Source organism: Toxotes jaculatrix, chromosome 21 (genome assembly GCF_017976425.1).
Source record: "Toxotes jaculatrix isolate fToxJac2 chromosome 21, fToxJac2.pri, whole genome shotgun sequence".
Lineage (NCBI taxonomy): Eukaryota > Metazoa > Chordata > Actinopteri > Toxotidae > Toxotes > Toxotes jaculatrix.
Genome location: NC_054414.1, coordinates 10937571 through 10957590, shown reverse-complemented (window position 1 = coordinate 10957590; position 20020 = coordinate 10937571). Strand labels below are relative to the sequence as shown.

At 40.5% G+C, this 20020-nt stretch overlaps 2 protein-coding genes across 3 annotated transcripts; both read right to left on the bottom strand.

Moving 5' to 3' along the window:
• Window positions 1–156: 156 nt before the first annotated feature.
• LOC121200959 (nucleolar transcription factor 1-like) lies at window positions 157–5976 on the bottom strand. Of its 2 annotated transcripts, none has more exons than XM_041066474.1 (16): window positions 5607–5976; window positions 5251–5426; window positions 4512–4589; window positions 4014–4169; window positions 3842–3906; window positions 3662–3740; window positions 3409–3449; window positions 2464–2605; window positions 2247–2288; window positions 2095–2163; window positions 1796–1848; window positions 1495–1684; window positions 1361–1408; window positions 1210–1281; window positions 1011–1076; window positions 157–925 (listed from the first exon to the last, which is right to left on the bottom strand). In XM_041066474.1, exons 1-16 carry the CDS (start codon window positions 5638–5640, stop codon window positions 872–874), a joined length of 1365 nt encoding a protein of 454 aa, XP_040922408.1. In that variant the 5' UTR covers window positions 5641–5976; the 3' UTR covers window positions 157–871. The 2 variants fall into 2 exon arrangements, with proteins under 2 accessions (XP_040922408.1, XP_040922409.1); XM_041066475.1 differs by having other exon boundaries at window positions 157–919.
• A 621-nt stretch (window positions 5977–6597) lies between these two features.
• Window positions 6598–19819, bottom strand: slc4a1b (solute carrier family 4 member 1b (Diego blood group)). Its single transcript, XM_041067342.1, has 21 exons — window positions 19647–19819; window positions 16839–16912; window positions 16325–16368; window positions 16102–16220; window positions 14126–14172; window positions 12657–12837; window positions 12098–12233; window positions 11389–11461; window positions 11056–11098; window positions 10739–10923; window positions 10079–10289; window positions 9731–9934; window positions 9501–9649; window positions 9070–9264; window positions 8680–8928; window positions 8466–8555; window positions 8223–8389; window positions 7879–8120; window positions 7516–7685; window positions 7144–7317; window positions 6598–6879 (listed from the first exon to the last, which is right to left on the bottom strand). Exons 2-21 carry the CDS (start codon window positions 16863–16865, stop codon window positions 6799–6801), a joined length of 2787 nt encoding a protein of 928 aa, XP_040923276.1. The 5' UTR covers window positions 16866–16912; window positions 19647–19819; the 3' UTR covers window positions 6598–6798.
• Window positions 19820–20020: the final 201 nt, after the last annotated feature.

Genomic DNA, 20020 nt, shown 5'->3' with positions numbered 1-20020 from the left:
TGACTGCTTGTTAACGCCGTGCAATTGAGGGTAAATTGGTCTTTTGTTATGGGTTTATAGTTGTCACCATAAACCATGGTATTTTTTGTCTTCATTTATGTCTGTTTTGTTTTTTTTAACTCAGCTACTTTACTGCCAAGATGTACATCACATCTCTCATCTCACATCTTTATGTAGCACGTTTATTAGAAACATCTGTATAGGGTTTAAAAAACAACAACAAAATGAGCCAGCGATAATAACAAAAACAAACGAACAAAAAAAAACAAAAAACACATAAATCACATCACATTTTTTTTTACCCCAATAAATATAAAACCAGATAATTTGAGTGACAACTGACCGTGGTGCTTTCTTTCTAAAGTAACTTTACACATGGAGTTTATTATTGTTAAATAGCAGAAGATCAGCAGAGTAGTGGTACAATAAAGTGTGTTTGTTGTCTACTTTGTTCACAAAGATGACTTCATTTACAGACAGCCTCAGATGCATTATGTTGTGTTATGGGACAAATGTATTTGCATGGGGGTCCCCCATTCTTTTCACTCTGTGCATCTTGAACATTATTCCTATGGCAGAGGATTAAAAAGACCCATGTTTGCACTGTGGTAATGTTAAACTGATGTGGGAATATACACCATTGATGCACAACAAATGACACAATGAAGAACCTCAAACAGTATTTTTTCAGGGATCCTATTTTCAGGTTAGGTTGTAAAGCAGGACCCATTTAAGGTCCAATATCTACTTACAATAATCTATTTCTCTTTCAGCTTTGGCGTTAGTGAGAAGAACAAGTTGCAGTTATAGCAAATCCAGAATCCAGCTCTGAACTTGACATGCGTGTGAAACCTCTGCATCGCATCACAATCTAATACATGTCAAACGTGATGTCGCCCTCCTCTTCTTCCTCCTCCTCCTCCTCCTGTGGATCAAAAGTTGATATTCTCTGTGCACAGTTTAAAAAAATTAAATACCAGAGTACATTAAATATGTTTTAGTTTTCTAACCTCATAAGAGTCCAGATTGCGTTCTTCTTCATCACTGCTGCTGTCAATGTCTTCATCTTCTGAGTCCTGTGTGACATATAAAAATGTAGATAGACCTTCACTATAAAACAACCTATACTATCAGAGAGGTTTGCATTGGTTTCATGTAGTTATGAAGAGTGTATTACTTCACGTGAGATGTATCAAGAGTTCGACTTACTGAAGTTCTGTTCAGGCACAGTTCTTCTCTTTTATGAACTTTCACTTGTTTGGGGTCAAGGTACTGACATTTCTGCAAAGATAGGCATATTGTGAATTTAAGAAAACATTTAAAACTAAAATTTAAGAAATACAAATTACTACTTGCTTACGCTGGGGTTCTTTTTTCGATAGTTCTCCTGCTCTTCTGCCGACAAGGTCTGAAGAATGAAAGAAAGCTTAAAGTTCATAAAAACTTCCTAGATAAACAAAAAAATAATAATAATTATAAGAGGATTCTTTATACCTTAAACCACTTCTGTAGTTCCATTGAGTATTTTCTAAAGCTTTCCTGTACTTTCCCTTTATAACATTCCTTCTCCTTTGTGGAGAGGTTTTGCCATCTTTCGTTGACCTTAATGAAGCGCTCCTTTGCATCGGGGAATTCCTCCTTAAGAATTTCCATCTGGCTCTTGCAGAAAAATACATTACCAGATCTATAAGCAAAGAAAAATTCAGTCACAGGTTAATCTTGAGAGGGACAACTGAGGATTTCACTTGTTGCAGGTTTTAAAGAATCCCGAGACTCTTGTAGGCAGGTTGCTCACCGAGATGGCATCTTGGGCTCACCGAGAAGTTTCTTCACTTCTCTAGTAATTCCCTGTATATTAGCGACAAAAAAAGAAGGTCAATCTAGTGTGGTTTTTACAAGTGAAGAGTGCACAAACAATCCCCACTGAGTATAACCTGTTGTTTCTATGAGGCACAGTGAACAACTGAAAGCTGGAGAAGTGAGTAAATACATGTAGGTTCAATCAAGTCATATAAAAGTCCCCCCAAATATCTGTCAAGCAAGTGTTAACATCCTTAGAGTTAACAAGATTGTATGTTAAAAATTACTTCTCACCTTATGCTCTTTAGGTTGTTTGATGCCACTTTCATCTCGGATCCACTGCTGCTCGTCCTCATCAGAAGTCTGGGGGAACATAAAATATCAACATCACACAAACTCTCTGCATCAGCTCAAAGCTGTAACTGTAATCTTCTAATATTACCCACGTTTAGATGTTGACTCAGCTTGATCGCGTACTGACTCTTCAACTGAAAGAAATGAACCAGGTGTTGCATTGAGATTCAGCTGATTTTTTTATTGTAACTCAAAATGAAAATCTTCATCAAAGACTCAGATTCAGAGTTTTGTGGTGTGGCAGTTGATGAACAAGTTAGTTTTTGTTGGACCGTCTATGTGAAACAGTTTGTGTGTGCATGTCCATACCTCTCTGCAGCGTACACTGTACTCGTTCCTCTGTCTCTCAGTCAAATTTCGCCAACGTTGGGCCCACACACTCACATATTCTTTTCTTGAGACACCCGCCATGGACGCCACTTGCTCTTTGCAGAATAGATTGTAGCCATTGCTGAAGACACACATGCACAACAAAATATAAGTCACAAAAGGTGGTTAAAAACTATGATAAAGCCAAGTCAACATGAGGCAATTCACAAAATGTTAAAAAGTTAAATATGTTTAAATGAGCTGGTCCTCCAAAGGTCTTCTTCATTCCTTATGGCAGACAGGAAACATAGAGCATGTATTCCTTTGAAATGTAATGCCCCCAAGTGGATGAGGATGTAACTGTGGTTACCTTTTAAAGGGCACCAGATATAATGCACCTTTTCAGTGCTGACCCCTCTCTTTATCAGGGAGCTTTAACCTGCTGCTGTTTAATTATTAGCCAAGACAGATTTAACATCATACCTGCAGCCTCTTATGCTACCTGAACTCTGTTTAAGTGGGTTTCCCCAAACGGTATGATCAGTATGTGAGAACAACAACTCAAATACAAGACTTACCTAATTTTTTCTGTTTCTAAAGGTCCAACCAAACAAGTTTGGATGTCAAAGTTCTACAAAGCTGACTTGTAAATCTTTAAGAGATTTTACCTGAACAGAGTCAGACACAGAATGACTGACTGTACCCTAAGCACCCACTTTGCTTTTGGCACCTTCTGAACTGTTGGTTCAAATTACATCCTCATCCACAATGGTGGAAGCAGTTATTTTTCATACACTTGGATGAAGTGTCACAGTAAAAGTCCAGTGAATTATTAATTAAAAAAATTTAATTGGCACCAAAGTACACGATTCTAGTAAATATGGTAATAACAGTGAAAGAGGTCCAAGCTGCTGATCAAAGTGTGTGTGTGTGTGTGGGGCTTACAAAGGAGGCTTGGGAGGCAGACCTTCAGTACACTGTTCACCCTGTCTTAACAAAAGAGGTCACACATCAGTTTGAAGATTTAGAGCCTTGCCAGCAGCGTTGCTGCAGTGTAACTGCAACCAAATATGTGCCCTTACAATGAATATAATCCATTAAACCATATGTGTGTTATATTTATATAGGCATTTGGATGAAATAAAAATCCAACTATGACTGTTCATGACTGGGACTGGCTGATGGGACCATCACTTACATCTGGGGTGTCTGCAGACACCTTCTTTCTCTTTTGGGACGTCCTGTGCGTCCGATCAGGAGATTTATGATTTTGTTTCCTGAAAGACAAAGGATTTGCCTGACATTGAATTTCCTCAGGCAACCTTCTAGGCCAAATTACATGTGTTTACACTGTATTGCCTGTGTGTTAATTTCCTACCTGAATTTCAGCACCCTTGCCTTGTATTTTTTCATGGCAAGCTGGTGTTTCTCCACATACTGAGCCTGTGATTCAGAGAGATAAGTAATAAGTTCATTATGTAAACTGAGGCCTAAGGCATGACATAATGAGAAGAAGCACTGTTTTAGCCATAGGCTTTCAATGACTGTACCTTCTCTTCATCTGGGAGCACCTTGTACTTCTTGAACAAGACCTCCACTACCTTTTTGTGGCTCATCTCTGGGTGCTGCTCTTGAAATTTGGCCCAGTTCTCCTCAAAATACATAGCATTTGGAGGGGTGGGTCTCTTTGGGAAGTCTGGATGGATCTGCAGGAAAAATTACTCACTGTAAATTCAGACCGGCCTGAGATCGGAGGGTCGTGGGTTTGATCCCTTGACCAAGCGCAAAAAAGGGATAAGGTGGTGGTGAAGGAGACGCGCCTCCCCTGCCTCTGTGACCATGGCTGTGGTGCCCGTGAGCAAGGCACCGATCCACCCCAGCTCCCCAAGCTCCCTCACTAGGCAGCCCCCTGCCCCAGCGTCTCTAGTGCATATGCATGCTTGTGTGTGTGTTTCGTTCACTTGGTGTGGGTAAAATGCAGAGAGTAACTTCCCCAGGAGGGATCAATAAAGTAATTTTAAAAAAAAGCTTGATTGTGCTGTTCTTACCTTTCTGTTTCGGACAGGATTTGACAGGACATCTTCAGCTTCGGTAATGAGCTCTGTGAGGGACCGAAGCTTGCGCATCTGAGAAACAACAGATAAACAAAAAGATATTACTCTAACAAAATTTGTAAGAATGTCTTCAAGGAATAGCTTGAAATTCTAAATTGTAGTGTGATGAATTCAGTCATAACAAAAGGAAATCTTTCAAATTAGCCATCTTGTTAATTTGAAAAACTTGCTTACCTTCCCATTTAAAACCAGTGGGTAATGGTTTCAACAGGCACCTCAGTAACAAACATGTATTTCAATTAACATATCTGTTGCTGACCATGTTCATCCCTTTATAGCCAAAATTCAACATCTTCTAATGCCTACTTCCAGCATGATAATGAACCATGTCACAAAACATAAGGTGCCCCCATTTTGTTTCATGCCCATGACAGTGAGTTCAGTGAGCTCCAGTCATCAGGTCTGCTCGAATGTGCAGCTGACAAATCTACAGAAATGATGTGATGCAACCATGTCAACATGGACCAGAATCTGAAAGTAATGTTTCCAACATCTTGTGGAATCAATGCCACAGAGAGGCGAAGCTGTTTTGAGAGAGAAGGGAGGACCTACCCAGTGTACCAGACTCATAACAAATCAAAAAGGTTACGATACTGTGGCGATACATGAAATTCAAGACAAGTGATGCTGTGGTTAACTGTTTATAAAACCAATAAGTTAAGCTGTGATTCACCTTCTGAAAAATCTCTTTCCACTTTTCTTGGCACGCTTCAGGAGAGAAAGGAGGGAAAGCCACTTTTTTCCAGTCTACAGTCTTCAGTCCTTTGGTATACACGCACATCATGTAACGTTTCGGTATGTTGTGTTTCAGTGAAGCAAAAAGCTGCTGCAGGTTTTCCTTGGTCCACCCTGTAATCATAGCATATACACAGAAAGAAACCAGTCAATCATTGGAATGAATCAAACTACGTTTATAATGCAAAGGGAGTCTCAGCTACTGTTTGGTCATTTCTATAATCTATTATGAGAGTTTAATGTCAGAAGGCAAGATTTGACAGAACATGTTACCCAGTTTATTAAACTACCCACCAGATTTTTCGGTCTCACTTTCACTTTCACTCATTGTTCCAATAAAATGTGTTTCTGGCAGAAGTCTTTCGGTGAGTTCGCTGGATGCAAACTGGGCAGAAGTTCAGGTAAATCCACGTGACTCCCGGCACCATGGGTAACTTAGCAAGCTTAGTTAGTTAGTTGGTTAGCTTAGTTAGTCACCGACGAATTAACGATGACCTGGCGATATTTAAACAAAGGTTATATTTACTAGCTGCCCTTGTTACCGTTACGCTCAATCACATAATAAAGTCACGAAACTGCAAATACACATGGCTTTCGATTTTTCATAGCCGATCACATTTCTGTGAGGCGAGTCCCAACTGTGAGAGCAACCAAGCAGAGACAAGCAAACTGCACTTTACTCAAAAATATAGGAAACAGCCAATGAGCTTGAGGTTCTTTTTCTTCTTCGTCCTTATTGGCAGCAGTAAGCGTCAGAAATCAGCGTTGAGATTGCAGAGCGCCACCTATTGGGCTGGAGTGTGTAGACTCATGGCACTAAACTTTCTGTACACGAATAAATAAAAAAAGGAGAACACATTTCCTTTGGTTTATCAGTCAGAGTCTCTGGTTTAAGAACTGACCAGGATTACGGCTGGAGCAGGATTACGGAGCTGGAGCAGGAGCTAGAGCAAGATTATGACTGGAGCCTTTTGACATTCATTCATTTATTATTTCATAATGAGAACTGATTTAGTTGTTATCCCCTCTCTCTTTTTCTCCTTCTATTATCTAAAACAAAAGTAAGAAACAGAATCTGGAAATCATTTGATTGCGCTGGTTTTCTACAATCCATCAAAAGTTCACCACATGACAATGAAAATAATGGGATGAATCAATAGGGAGGTAATATTTCTTAGTTATATATTATGTTTTTATTAATGTATAATATATATTTATATTTATTTATATGTATTTATTATGTATATGCAATGTAACACACAATAACAACAAGACACAACAATTCTGTTTCTGTGTTGTTCTTCAGCTCTTCAGTGCTACCAGCTTGATCACTCCACACTCCACAAAGGTAAAATCTATATCTCCATTTTTCATTAAAAAAACATCTTTGTGCTCATAGATAGATGTAACATTGATTCAAGCTTTATATAAAATAAATAGATTTTTGTTAAAATAAAAGATTTCTGGCAGCAGTCATGGAAGACATCTACAATGGCATTTGAGATTCACAGTATACATCCTGACCCGGCTCCTCTTCGAACGTCACTTTAGCATCATCAGCATCCAACTAAAACACAACAGACACAGAAGAATGAGGGCATTAGGACACATACAGCCACGGGCACCCTGGAAAAAATCCTTTCCAAGAAAAAAAAAAAAGTAATTTAAAACAAACTTACAAACACAACCTAAGCTCTTGGATGAGGTGTAGAAACAGCCACCTCATTTAGGGAACTGTAAATACATTCTTAGATGCGTATATTATATGTAACCTTTCAGGCTTATTGTTAAAAGTACTGCAAAAGACTGAATTTCCCCAAAAAACACTTACACATTTCATTTCCAGTTCAGTGAAAAGACGCCCGGTCATAAACATGCGAAGAGGGATGGTGAGGATAAGTATGAAGGGAAGCGCGAGGGATACTGGACTGGACTTCACAATCCAGAGAAGTGCAAGGCATACTATCTGGATGGCTGTGAACAAGTGCATTCGCCCCGTGCTCACCTGTGTCCAAGACATGCAAACATTAGTTATACAAAATAGCAGACATGGATGCATTTTAGCTACGCTAGTCCAGGCAGGCTCCAAATTGATTGCATATAACATGATTTTATGACATGACATGACATGACATATCACAGTGTCAAATTCATTGAAATATAACTATAAGCTACAGTCATCATGTTATCATGGGACTCTTACTCTGGTGGCGTAGGGTTCATCAGGGTGGTATTTCTTAGGGATAAGCAGCAGCAGCATGCGATCCCACAGCTGGATGCCATTTAGTGACGTGACTCCCATGTAGAGGAAGATCCCAAACAAGGCTGACATGGGAATCATCTTCAGGATCGGCTCCATCAGAATCGACAGACCTTGATAAAAATAGACATTCAGACAAAGAATAGTTTACTCTCTTTGAAAGAGGAGTGATGAAAATAGGATGTGCTCCATTTGAAGGTATTCTCAAACTGTAATCAGCTTTACATGGCAAATTATAAACCTGCATAAGTCTACACAAGCAATTGTAGAACAAACACAAAGACTGAATGATTAGACAGCACCTACCAACCAGCAGTGCCACCAGGATGCCACTGATCCTCTGCTCCATCACCTTCTCTATCACAGGTTTTGGTCCTTTGCTCATGACGGTGAGGGCATTGGCGTGGGTGACAGACCGCACAGTGGCAGCACTGAGCCACGGCACACCAAATATTGCGCTGAGCCCTCCCATGCCAACTAAAACCAGCAAGTCAAAGTGGAACCCGGAGCCCTTGACCATCTTCCTCTCAGGTTTGCTTATAATCAGACTGTTGACAGATGCAACATTTGAATCAAACTACAGTAAGAGGCAGGAAATGTCACGTTTTCTAAGGTTGTATTTATTTTGCTGTTGAGATGTGATGACTCACGTTGTGATCTGAGACTCCAGGAAGATGAGAATGAAGACAAGCAAGGCTGGGACACAGCATGCAAACATCAGCCACACAGGGAAAGGCTTGTGCTCTCCGAAAGGGTTGATGAGCCAGCCTCTTTTGGCTGGGTTGGACACCATTAGACCTTTGGGAACCACTAGTTTCTGTGCAGAAAAAGCCTCTACTTAGTTTGATACTTCTAATCAGTCCATGAAAAGAAGATGAAAAACACAGGCCAACCTGAGTGTAGGTATCTTCAATGTTGTAGTCCACGACGATCATGAGGAAAATGGCGATAGGGACACCAAAGTCACCAATCAAACGTCTCACCTGGTAGGTACAGATCAGGAGTATTACAATTTAAAAAAAGGGAAAAAAAAATTGGTAGTAAGACAAAGTATATTGTATAAGTATATAAGTATATAATTGAGATGCACAATCAAAGTCAACTCACCTTTCCAGGAAGAAATGTTCCATTCTTGAACTGGCGCAGGAAATAGGCAATAAAGAAGCAGCCAAACATGAGGCACATGGAGAGCAGGGCTGTGTTTGGGTAAGGTGAGTTAATAGTGTTGATGAAAACAGTTGTATTGCCAGTGGCATTGTCATGGATGATGGTCTCTTCCACCTTTGGGTGCCAGGGATTTTCCAGAGTTGCATTCACATGATCATAATTGAGAATCAGTGGATGTGCCTTAAAAATCTAGAGAGAAGTCAGGAGAGAATAGATGAAAAAAAATAAAAAATAAACTGACCATGAAAAACAGAGCTAAAATCATACTTTTAAATGTCTCAGATTTCATTTGCACAGATGAAATGTGTGAAACGGATGAAGATGGTTTACCCTCCCCAGCTTGGCGAAAGTTTCATAGATGAAGATGAGGGAGATGAGAATGGAGAAGATTTCTTGGGTGAAGCGTGAGATGAAGCGCACCAGGAAGCTGCCCTCACAGGCCACAATGATCACCACAATAATGACCAGCCACACTCCGACCCACACTCTCCCAACAATGTATTCAATGCCCTGGGAGCTGCAGAACTGAACGAGGCAAGCGGAGGATGAGTTGGCCATGGCCACTGTTAAATTTGTCATTGTATGCACGGTGACAGTTTGCAAGTGAATTAAAGAAATGATGGGCTGTGGTATTCAAAAATTTAGTAGGCATCACAGATCTATCACAAACATGAACGTGAGTGGGCTCATATGGATCAGAAGTGGCTAAGAAAAACTCACAATTCACTTAAATGTGGATATAATTCAGTGTTCTAACTTACAGCATAGAAGGCCTCCTCAAACACTAACAGAGGACCAGAGAAACCAATGACCAAGATGGGCTGAGCAGCAACAAAGCAGAAGATGATCCCCTGGATGCTGGTGGAGATGAGGAGCTCTGGAACGCCCATCATATTGTCCACTTTGTCAGCTGAAGTGGCAAAGAAGTGCAATTATTGGGTCTGCTCCATACAACAGTAATACCATGTCACATGCAAATACAAACACAAACCCAGAAGTCCTCCGAAGGTGATGGCAGGAGACAGGGCGGCAAAGTAGATGAAGATGATGGCAGCAAGGACCTGGGAGTTGAGAGCGTCTGTGATGTCGCTCTTGTAGTATTGGTAGCGTCTCTTTATGTCTCGAATCATACCGCCAAACGGTCGACCCGTACGGGACAGGGGGTCTTCAGGAGGAGGCCCGCTAGCGATGGAAACTGGGGGAAAACAAAATAAATCTAATGTGAGTAATACACACTGATAATAGTTATGGGAAATAATTGTTTTGCTTATGTGTTTATTGAACAAAAGTTATCCCGGTCTGATATGGTTGTTATGAATGTAATACTGTTAGGACCCACCCCTACGAGGTTTGGAGTCTAGGCAGAGAGTGGGATCAGAGGACTGGAATCTGTCCTGCAGTAGTTTCTTCTGAAAGCTGATGATGGAGCTGAGCATCGCTTCGTTCTGGATCTCGGTGGGGGGGATGACGATGCTGCAGTCCATGAAGTCGGCCAGGGTGTCTGTCAGCTCTCTTGCACTCTTTGCCTGCAAAGCTGCCTGGTTGAACACCTGGGATGGAGAAAGTGGAGCTGGATGTGAAGATTGCAGGTTGTAGGGCTAAAGAACATTTCAAAAGGAGTGCACACCTATTTCATGCTGTCAGTAACTGTGATGCAGAGAGGCAATATGTTTCCACAGTTTAAGCCTTTTTATTTCCTGCACAGTTTCTATTGTTAGTAGTAACATGCAACAATAACCCCTATTTGGCTAGAGATAAAGGAAGCATGAAGATGCCTCTGATGAGAAGAGTGGAAATTATAATTAAAACGTACAAAAGGGGGATTGAGAAAGAGACACAGGGACATTTGCTTACATTTTTCTTCGAATGTAAGCCTGTTCAAGAAGTCCTTGTATGTTTCTTGCTTTACCATGAGTTACTGAGGACGCGAGACCCGACCTAGACTGAAAATTTGAGAATTAATAACCAGGTGTTACAGCCAAAATGTCAGCTAACTCACTCTGTCCGCCATTAGTGCTGCCATAGCACGGCCAGTCTCGTGGTAGTCTATGTCAGTCTTGCTGGGGCCAACCAGAACAAAGATGAAGCGTACAGGCACCGGGGCCTCCAAAGCAGAATCGAGTACCACCGCCTCCTTCAGACGCACAAACACAACTGCAGGCTTCTCCAGAAAGTCCAAGGCTCCTGGTTCAAAGAGAAATAGAAATATTACATTCAAAGATACACCAGCACATATTCATAGGATCAAACGTGCATGCAAAGAAATACATACACATGCTCCAGACCCTACATGAAAAAATGCAAACAGTAGCTCACCTACTAGCACCATGGAGACCTCAACTCGGTCAGATTCATCCTTCTAAAGAAACACAGAATGAACAGACCTGGTGAGTAAACATCAGACTTTCCAATCCTTATCAAATCACTATATTAAAAAAAAAAAAAAAAAATTACATTATGCATCAAAAGTAAATCCAAAACCAGAATCCTCTAAATCTTTCACTCCTCTGAATCACTTTCTAAACTCTGATGTCAGGAGTCACTTTCACCTCAAAGATCACAGCCATCATCTCACCATTGGCACGATATCAGATCACGTTATCAGAACAACACATTCAGATGGATGATCACATCAGTGCAAGAACTTACCCTTTCCTTGACTGAAAACTTCTGCAGGTCCCTCCCATCAGTCAGAGCTTGACGTTCTGGGTCATCCGATTGGCTGGAGGAAAAAAAAACACGTGTCATTGGCTGTGTGTGTCAGTCAGGCTGGAGACTGAATGTCTGTGATGGCAGACAAGCAGAGTGGTTCACTTCACTGGTAGACCCCTGTGCAGGAGGAAGGGGTGTGTGCATACATTCACCTGGCTAAGCAAACGTTCACCCAAATGGGTGATAACATAATAGACCTAGGGTTGATGAATATTCATCTTTAGTTGAATTACATGAGATGTGTTTGCAATATTTTTGAAAGGTGTTTCATTTATTTAACAAAAACCTGTTGTTTAAGAGAAATAAAAAACCATCTTTAAGACAGTAAAATGGACTTGGAGAATCCACATTTGTCAGCTATTCTTTTTGGACACTTGAGAGTGACCTGGTTTTAACAAGTGGAAGGTAACTTCAGTACATTGTTCACCTTTAATAAAGACTCAAGTAGACGGGGTGGTTTGGTGGTTACAGACCATAATTACAGGTTTGATCTCCACAATAGCTACATACTCTGTTCAACTTTCTCTGAGCACGATACTGAAACTCTTCCTTCTGACTTGCAGTTTTGGATAACAGCATCAGCTAAACGTCTAAATGCAGGTAATTTGTGTTTGAGTCATTGTCGGGTGATGTCTTGGAGGAATACCTGCGGTTCTGAAGCAGAGCCGTCAGCACTCCCTCCCGATCTCCAGGCCTGATCTCCTTCTTGTTAACCATCTCGTTGACCATCTTCTCGGCGATGGTGGCCATAGTCCGTTCTTCACAGTCAAAAATCGTCACACCTTGGCAAAGGAACATTTTAGAAAAGGATTATAGGTGAACCTGCACATTACTGCTTGTATTAGCATCAAACCATATTTAAAGTACCAAAAGTAAAAGTATTCATTATGCAAAGAGGCCCATCTTCACCATAGATGGTATTACTGGATTGTAATTATTCATGCATCAGTGTTGTAGCTGATAAAAATGGGGCAACTTTTTAAAAAATTTTATTTGTTAATTATATTTTATCCTGAATCAGCAAACTAATGTGTAAGTTTACAGTGGAGTAAAAAGTATAATATTTCTCTTTAAAATGATGTTGTGGAGTAGAAGTACAACATAGCATAAAACTGAATTCCATCAAAAGGCTACAGCACTTAGTTACTTTCCACTACTGAAAATAATTACACACAGACATATTCATTCATTAAAAAAAACCTAACCTGTGTTCATGGTGCGTCGGAGTTGGATGAGGCTCTTGAAGGTGAGGTAGGAGATCTGAGAGGACGCCCACACCCCGGCCTGAGGGTCGAAGCTCTCCTCGTAGCCTGCCCATCGCCCCGTCTCCTGCCAGTAGGTCTCCTGCTTCTGGTCCTTCATTAGCTCCTTTAGCTTCACGTACCTCTGAAGGCACAGAGAGACAAAGAGGTTTGATGGATATGGACACGAACGTGGAATGCAGGCACAAACATGCTTCTCTTTGTGAGACAGAGAGTGAGAATGTGGACGGGACAGGTGGATGAATCAAAGCTGCATCTCACAAAAATACAGCTTAAGCATGTGGTGAACAATTGTGGTTTCAATAGCCACTTCCTACTTATGTCACTGTGAGTGAAGTATGGAAACAAATGTCTCTGAATGTGTGAGACATATGTGTCTGAATATTTTGTCCCTTGTTTCCAACAGTCCTGAAAAAATACAAACATATCCTTGAAGTCATCTGTAAATAAACTACTACTTATATTCAGATCCATTGATGGTTGTAACACAGACAATTTATTATTGGTCTTGTCTACTGGTGTAACATGTTAATTGGATTACTGCTTGGATTACTGCTACAACAATAATAATAACAATAATACAAATACTGCTACTACTACTACTACTGATAAGAGTAGAGAGAAACAGTAAGATTTGCTAAAACAATGAGTAACAACACTGATAAAATAAACATAAAAATTATTAAATGAATACAACAATACTACTCATAATAACAGTAATAACAATAATGCTAAGCAACATAAAAGACGGCTTGCCTGAGATGCCTGTATTCTATTCCCTTGCATGTAATCCTAACTATTTGCATTTTCTTTTTTTCTCTCTTTCAGTTTAATCTCTCATCAAGAGTAATTTGGAGCGAGCACAATGCTATAAAATGAAAATACACTCGTCTATTTGAATCTCATTTTGTAATTTCCCACATTTTCCTGCAGTGACTTTGAACAAACCTCACTGAACATTCCTGAGCTTGTTGCGTTCAGCTCGGGGTCAGACTTCTAGGTGAAGTAAGCAAAGATAACATTTTGCATGCCTTATGGCAGAGAGGATCAGATAAAAATCACGTTCATGCTTCACCTCATTACAAAAACACTGATGATATTTTTGGTGTTGTTCTATCATCCTCTTGGCAGCATCAGTGTGGATATGGATCAGGCTAATGTGGAAAGGTGATGTCCAGGTGACACTTTGTGTCTATAAGATAAACATGGTGGTTGTCCTGGCTCAACAACCAGAGGGCCCCAGGCTCTGGGCCACTGTTAGCTTCCGGTGTGGACATGACTGATGGCTTGTCCTGGATGTGTTTAGAGTGTCAATACATGTCGTGTGCCTGCTGGAGTGGGGAGGCAGTGTGTGTGTGTGTGTGTGTGTGTGTGTGTGTGTGTGTGTGTGTGTGTGTGTGTGCGCCCCTCACCTGACACTCTGCACCAGGGTTGGCGTTGGTGTTGATGTTCCAGGCAGCTGGAGAGCAGACACAATGGACCCAGTTAAAAAAACGACTCGGTTTTCCAACACTAAGACATTTGTTTCCAATAACACAGTAAATCCTTTTAGCTGAGAACATGTTCCCTATTTTTATCTCTGATTTCACTTTCATACACATTTTACAGTTTGAATAAAATTTGTGTTTGGGTGGATTTCAGAAATCCAAAAGCAGTGAGGTCCATCTTAACTTTTCTTGTTCCAAGTTTTGCTGGAAAGTTGTGAAGAATGAACGGAACGAGTGAGTGAATTAATTTTTAAATTTGCAATACAGACATTGATTGTATGGGAAAAATGGACTCGGTTTGTAGACGGGGGATGACTTAAGTCTTATGTAAGATATCTCCAGAGTGTCCATTTTATCTCAGATTGGACCGAAGCACTGAAGTTGTCTGTCACAACAGAGCGATCAGTTTCCAAAACACAGCTGAGCAAAAGGGTGGAAGATTCAGATTAGACTGACAAGACACTGTCTACAGTCCATATGTGTGTGTGTGTGTGTGTGTGTGTGTGTGTGTGTGCGTGTGTGTGAGTGTGAGTGTGAGTGAGTGTGGGTTTGTGTGTATGTGCATATATGAATCATCAAGTACAAATTTGCATGTTTTTATATGTACAATGAATAAATGCACATGAGCAGGTGCATGTGCAGTGGGATCACACAGGTGCACGTGTCTGCAAATACATCTTTCTGTGAAGGGTCAAGTGTTTCAAATTGCACTTAGATGACAGTATAGTGTATGTGTAACTTTAACCAGTCTGGTTATGCACGTAAATACATTTAATACATCGAACACATACATATACACACTAAATTAAAATACATATTTTTGGATGCTTCAAGTGTGTATGCATTTTCTAAAATGACTACTTTTTGTGTTGTTTGAAAATGCATGTGGGAGGATCATTTTTCAGCCCTTAAGAAAACATTACTGCTTACACAAAATTGCTTTGCTTTTCACCTTGCATAATTTGTGGGTGTTTTTTTTAATTGATCACTCAAACACAAGTCAGACCATCCTTTAACTTTCACAAAATTGCATCATTAAATTTGAGCAACACACTTACGAATAAACAAAAGCGGACCTGCTGATTAGTCTTGAAAATGTTTTGCCTCTCAGGCTTAATCGGTTCTACTGAATGGTGCATCCCCCCAAGGACTTGGATCATTGAGAGCCTCTGTAGACATTTTTCTGCACACTTTGTAATGAAATTTCCTCCTACATTGTCCCACTTTATCAAGGCATGAAATCTGCAAAGCTCAGTTTCTCTGTCTTGCTGTATAAACTGCTGGATAAACTGTTTGCAAAGATTTGTAGTTTAGGCCCAATTTGAGCAAGACCAAACAGAAACTCTTGCATTAAGCTATGAAACTCATCCTGCTGCAGCACTGACCATTAGACAAAACAGTAAGTTTGCAGTTTCCTAGAAGTGTTCTGTTCCCATATTTTTCATGCTACAAAGTTACAGCTTTACTTGTATTATAGCACAATTCATAAGCAGAAATGGTGACACTTACCTCCTGCAGGTACTCGCCAGCAGTGACAAGTGACTGACCCCAGAATGGCAAAAAAGCGTGACTTTATAAACACCACGTCTTTAAAGCAGCATCTGTGTGTATGTGTGGGTGCATGCTGCCTGATAATGGGTGGGACTACTCCATGCACACACACACAGACACAAACACGCACACACACGCACATGCACTCTCTGATTCTCTCTGAAACACACATCCAACAGAGCGATGCGTTCTGGTGTCACCCATAATATTGATAGTAAATACAGTGACTTGGTATGTGCAGAAAACCAGTCGCACTGTGTCATTATCCAACCAGCATCTTATCACTTTTAATGTCTGTGTTTGGAGGACAACAAAGGCTTGGATTACAGCGCCAGGGCCTGCCTGCTCACCTTCAACACCATCAGGATAGAGAGTGAAACTTTGGTTGAAGTCGGCTTTCATCTTCTCTTTTTCCTCTCCCTTTTGGATGGTCAACATCTCGTATCGATCCATGGCCTGAAACTGAGGCCTGTGATGTGAAGAGGAAGGAGACGGATTTTGAAATGTGCTATCAGTCACTTGAAGGGCAGAGTATGTCACTGATGGCGAGGAAGCAGAGTTAAGGTGACTTACCCTCTGAAGGGGATGTAAACGGAGCACTCCTCTTCATTTTTACTCTGTAAGGATGAAGGAAAAAAACACAGGTGCAGCCAAAACTAAATATATTTTTCATCCTCTACCTCACCCATAATGCAACTTTTTTTTGTTTTTAAATAACAGAACAATATATATCCCATACCAGGGATACAGTCAGAGCATAATAAATAAATAAATAGATTGAGGGAAAAAAAAAATAAATGAAATGATTATGTGCATATATGCAACAACCCATGGTGCAGCTCGATGATCATCTCTTTGTCAGACCCTCCCCACCTGGTAATTGCCTTCATCTTTTAAACTCCACACTGCCAATTTGTAATGCAGGTTTGTTGTACTCTTGTTCTAAAATGTACATTAATGTATAATATCTGTGGAATTCCTCTTTACATTTAAAAAAAAAAGTCTAAAATGAGCCTTGTCCGGACTCAGATGTCCTAAACCCAGTGTGTGTGTATACGTGTATTTGTGCACGTGCGTGTTCACTCACAGTCCTAGGCACCGGGTCAGAGGCCATTGTATCCCAAACTCTTCTCTGTACCTCCTGTTGTTAAATGCAGTTACCTGTAACACATAGCAGCATGTCATCCATCCTTAAAAACCACCAACAAAAGATGAAATCATAGATGTCAGCGTTTCACCGTGTCTTTTCTTAGTCCTCCAATCACAGTGACTCTAACTGTCTGGGACTGCATCAACAAGCTGTTTTCCATAAGTTATTACAATAACCTTCACACTGTGTTACCTCTTTTAGAGGTTTTAACTGAGATATACCACAGACGCACACACACAGTATATGGTGTATACATGTACACATGTACAATATATACATAAGACCATGTGCAAGTAAGCACTGTCTGAAATTACTGAGGAAATGATAGGCATGTCTTAAATTCTCTGCATGTGCCTATTTTATTGATCTTTCAGCAGTGGTTGTGTGTAACCCCAGTTAAGCCTTTGAGATATCATGCAATAAACTCAGTTTCAGTAATTTACACCCTGTAAATGTTTCCAGTATTTGAATCAAATACTGATTTTTACTTTGCTCCTAAAGAGTTTGTCTGTGCTCAGGTAGTGGAAGAAGTGGTCAGGTCCTTGATTTGAGTAAAAGTTTCAATACTTTGCTCCTTACTGAAAAAAAATGCTATGTTGTGCTGTAAGGTATTGTAATTTGTAGCAATGTATCTCAATTTAGAGGGAAAAGTACATTTCCTTCTGAACTGCAGCGGAGTAGAATACAGGTATAAAGTGACATGAAATGGAGATACACAAGTAAAATAAAAGTTCCTCAAAACTGTTCTTGCTTACTTAATCAGTAGGGGGAAAGAAATCTGGACAACTAGATTAGCTGTCTGATGTTATTCATCATACTTGGCAACATGAAATTTTATTTACGCCAGCACAGTATAAAAACACAGGCACAATAAATAGTATTTACATGCCCATATGTAAATAATTCAACAAGTGCAGCAGCCTAATTGCTTTTCCATCAAAATGTTTAGTACACATGTACTGACACATATTAACTGTAAATAGAGGACACCAGCAACGGTTTATCAGGTGTGATACATCATTTATCCTATGAGCAGAATTTTATTAAATTATTGTAAATTTGTTTGGTCCTGAGTTTGCAGGTTGTTAGTTCACTGTGTGATATGACGCACAAAAGTTACAATAACCTGTCACTCCTAATAATAACAGGGGTAGTAAAGTTCCTGGTGCTTTTTGCGTTGACGGTCTTATTTGACAAATCAGTCTCAAATCTAAGAAATCAATAAATCAAGTCTTACCTGTGGAGAGTTTTTTCCAAATGATACTGGCACAGTTGATGTGTGTTCTAAGTTAAGACACTATGACGCACAACAGTAGAAACCCCCCCCGCCCATGAGGCACCCTTTGTCAAAACTCAGTATGACCCCCTGATTAGCGGTCAGCATGTTCAGGAGTCATTTTAACCAGCTGCTTAGTATGAACTGACCTCAGAACAGTGTTTTAAGGAACCAACACTCTGAGGCTACCCACCCCTCCCTCACTCGGACAAGAGGAAGATAAAAGCTGTTCAGGGGCACAGGGATGCTATCATCCTTCCACAGCTGGCTCAAGCAAGGGGCTATCCTGCTGAAGATGACCCCTCCCTGACAGCCCCCACCACACCCAGCCAGGGGCCACAGGTAGATGCTCTCACCCACAACAATGGAGATGTGAAAGTTATGGTTAAAAACAGCCACCAAGTGTATACAAATAGAGAGAATGAGGCTGGGGATGAGGTGTCAGGCAATGGTGACATGTTATCAGATGTTGAATAAATACTTTAAAGTTTGTAGGTATCACTAAGCATGAAACTATTTGTGCAGGGTTGTGCTGCTCATTCACTATTCAGTGAGACAATAGTAGTCGATTAACCAGTGCTGTCAAATATAAAACCTTTTCTTCAGATTTTTTGAATCCTCAGACACCCTCTCAGTGAGATTCAGTCACCATCACATCATTAAACAACAACTGTTTGGCGTTTTCAGTTTAATGTGCAAGCCATTCGCAAGACAAATGGTGATCGTGCTACTAACAAAAATCAAACATAAAATAATTCAACAAGTCCGGTGGAAGAGATTTGGCACTGAGATTTGAGCCAGAGGAGTTACAACTGGCACTGTCGAGGTCGCTCTGTGTGTGTGGTGCTGATATGACGACTCGCAGGGTTATTTTGAGAATATGCTGACAACATTACAGTGGGAGAGGTTCGATTTGCTGAGCATATACCAGCTATCATTCGCAAAAGAACCTGTAGCAAATTATGCCAAACTTGAATAATTGTATTTCTACAGTGATTAATACTTTATGCTTCTATTTTGCATACTTCAGGGTAAAATGCACCATTTTCGTTTATTTTCACAGCCATTAGTGATGAAAAACTTTATAGTTTATAGTTTATAGTTATAAAAGTAGTTTATAGTTTAGGAATACTTTACAATGTTGAAATTTAAATGTGCGGAATAAAACATTTCAAATGATTTAAAATGATTTTTAAAAAGTTGAAAAAAAAACCCCACCACGTTATATTGTAGCATCACAGCCGATAAACTATATTAGCAGTGTCCACACGCACACTGCTGCCTGCACAGATCATTATCTTGGTTGTAACAGAAAAATACAAGATAGTCAGCTGGCCCTTAGCACGTGTGCTTGTGTGAATGAATTCAAAGCTTTGACAGCACAAAAATAGGAGTTCCTATACTTTTGCAGACACGTGACACAACATAAATGGTTAAAAGAAAGTTTACTATGTTAGGATCAGGCTTACAGTTGGTCACTGGCAGGCAGGCAGGCAGGCAGGCAGGCAGGATCCAATACACAACTCCAAACCTCAGTGGGCAGGCAGGCAAGACATCAGCAACAGGCAGTCAGAGGAGGAAGCAGGCAGGAGGCAGCCAGGAGTGACTGGCAGCCAGGCAGCAAACTGGCAAAGAGCATCTGGAAAACTGCTCTCTATACTGAGGAGCTGAAGAAGCCGAGGAGCAGCAGCAAGGCAGGTGGGAGGCAAGTGACGTCAGGTGATCAGCGAAGGAGAGAAACCTACTGAGGGTGCCTAGTGGGCAGGTGAGGCATGACTGGGTGACGGCGTGCTTTATTTCTGTTTAATACAAACATAAAAAACTTCATTCACTTTTATACTGA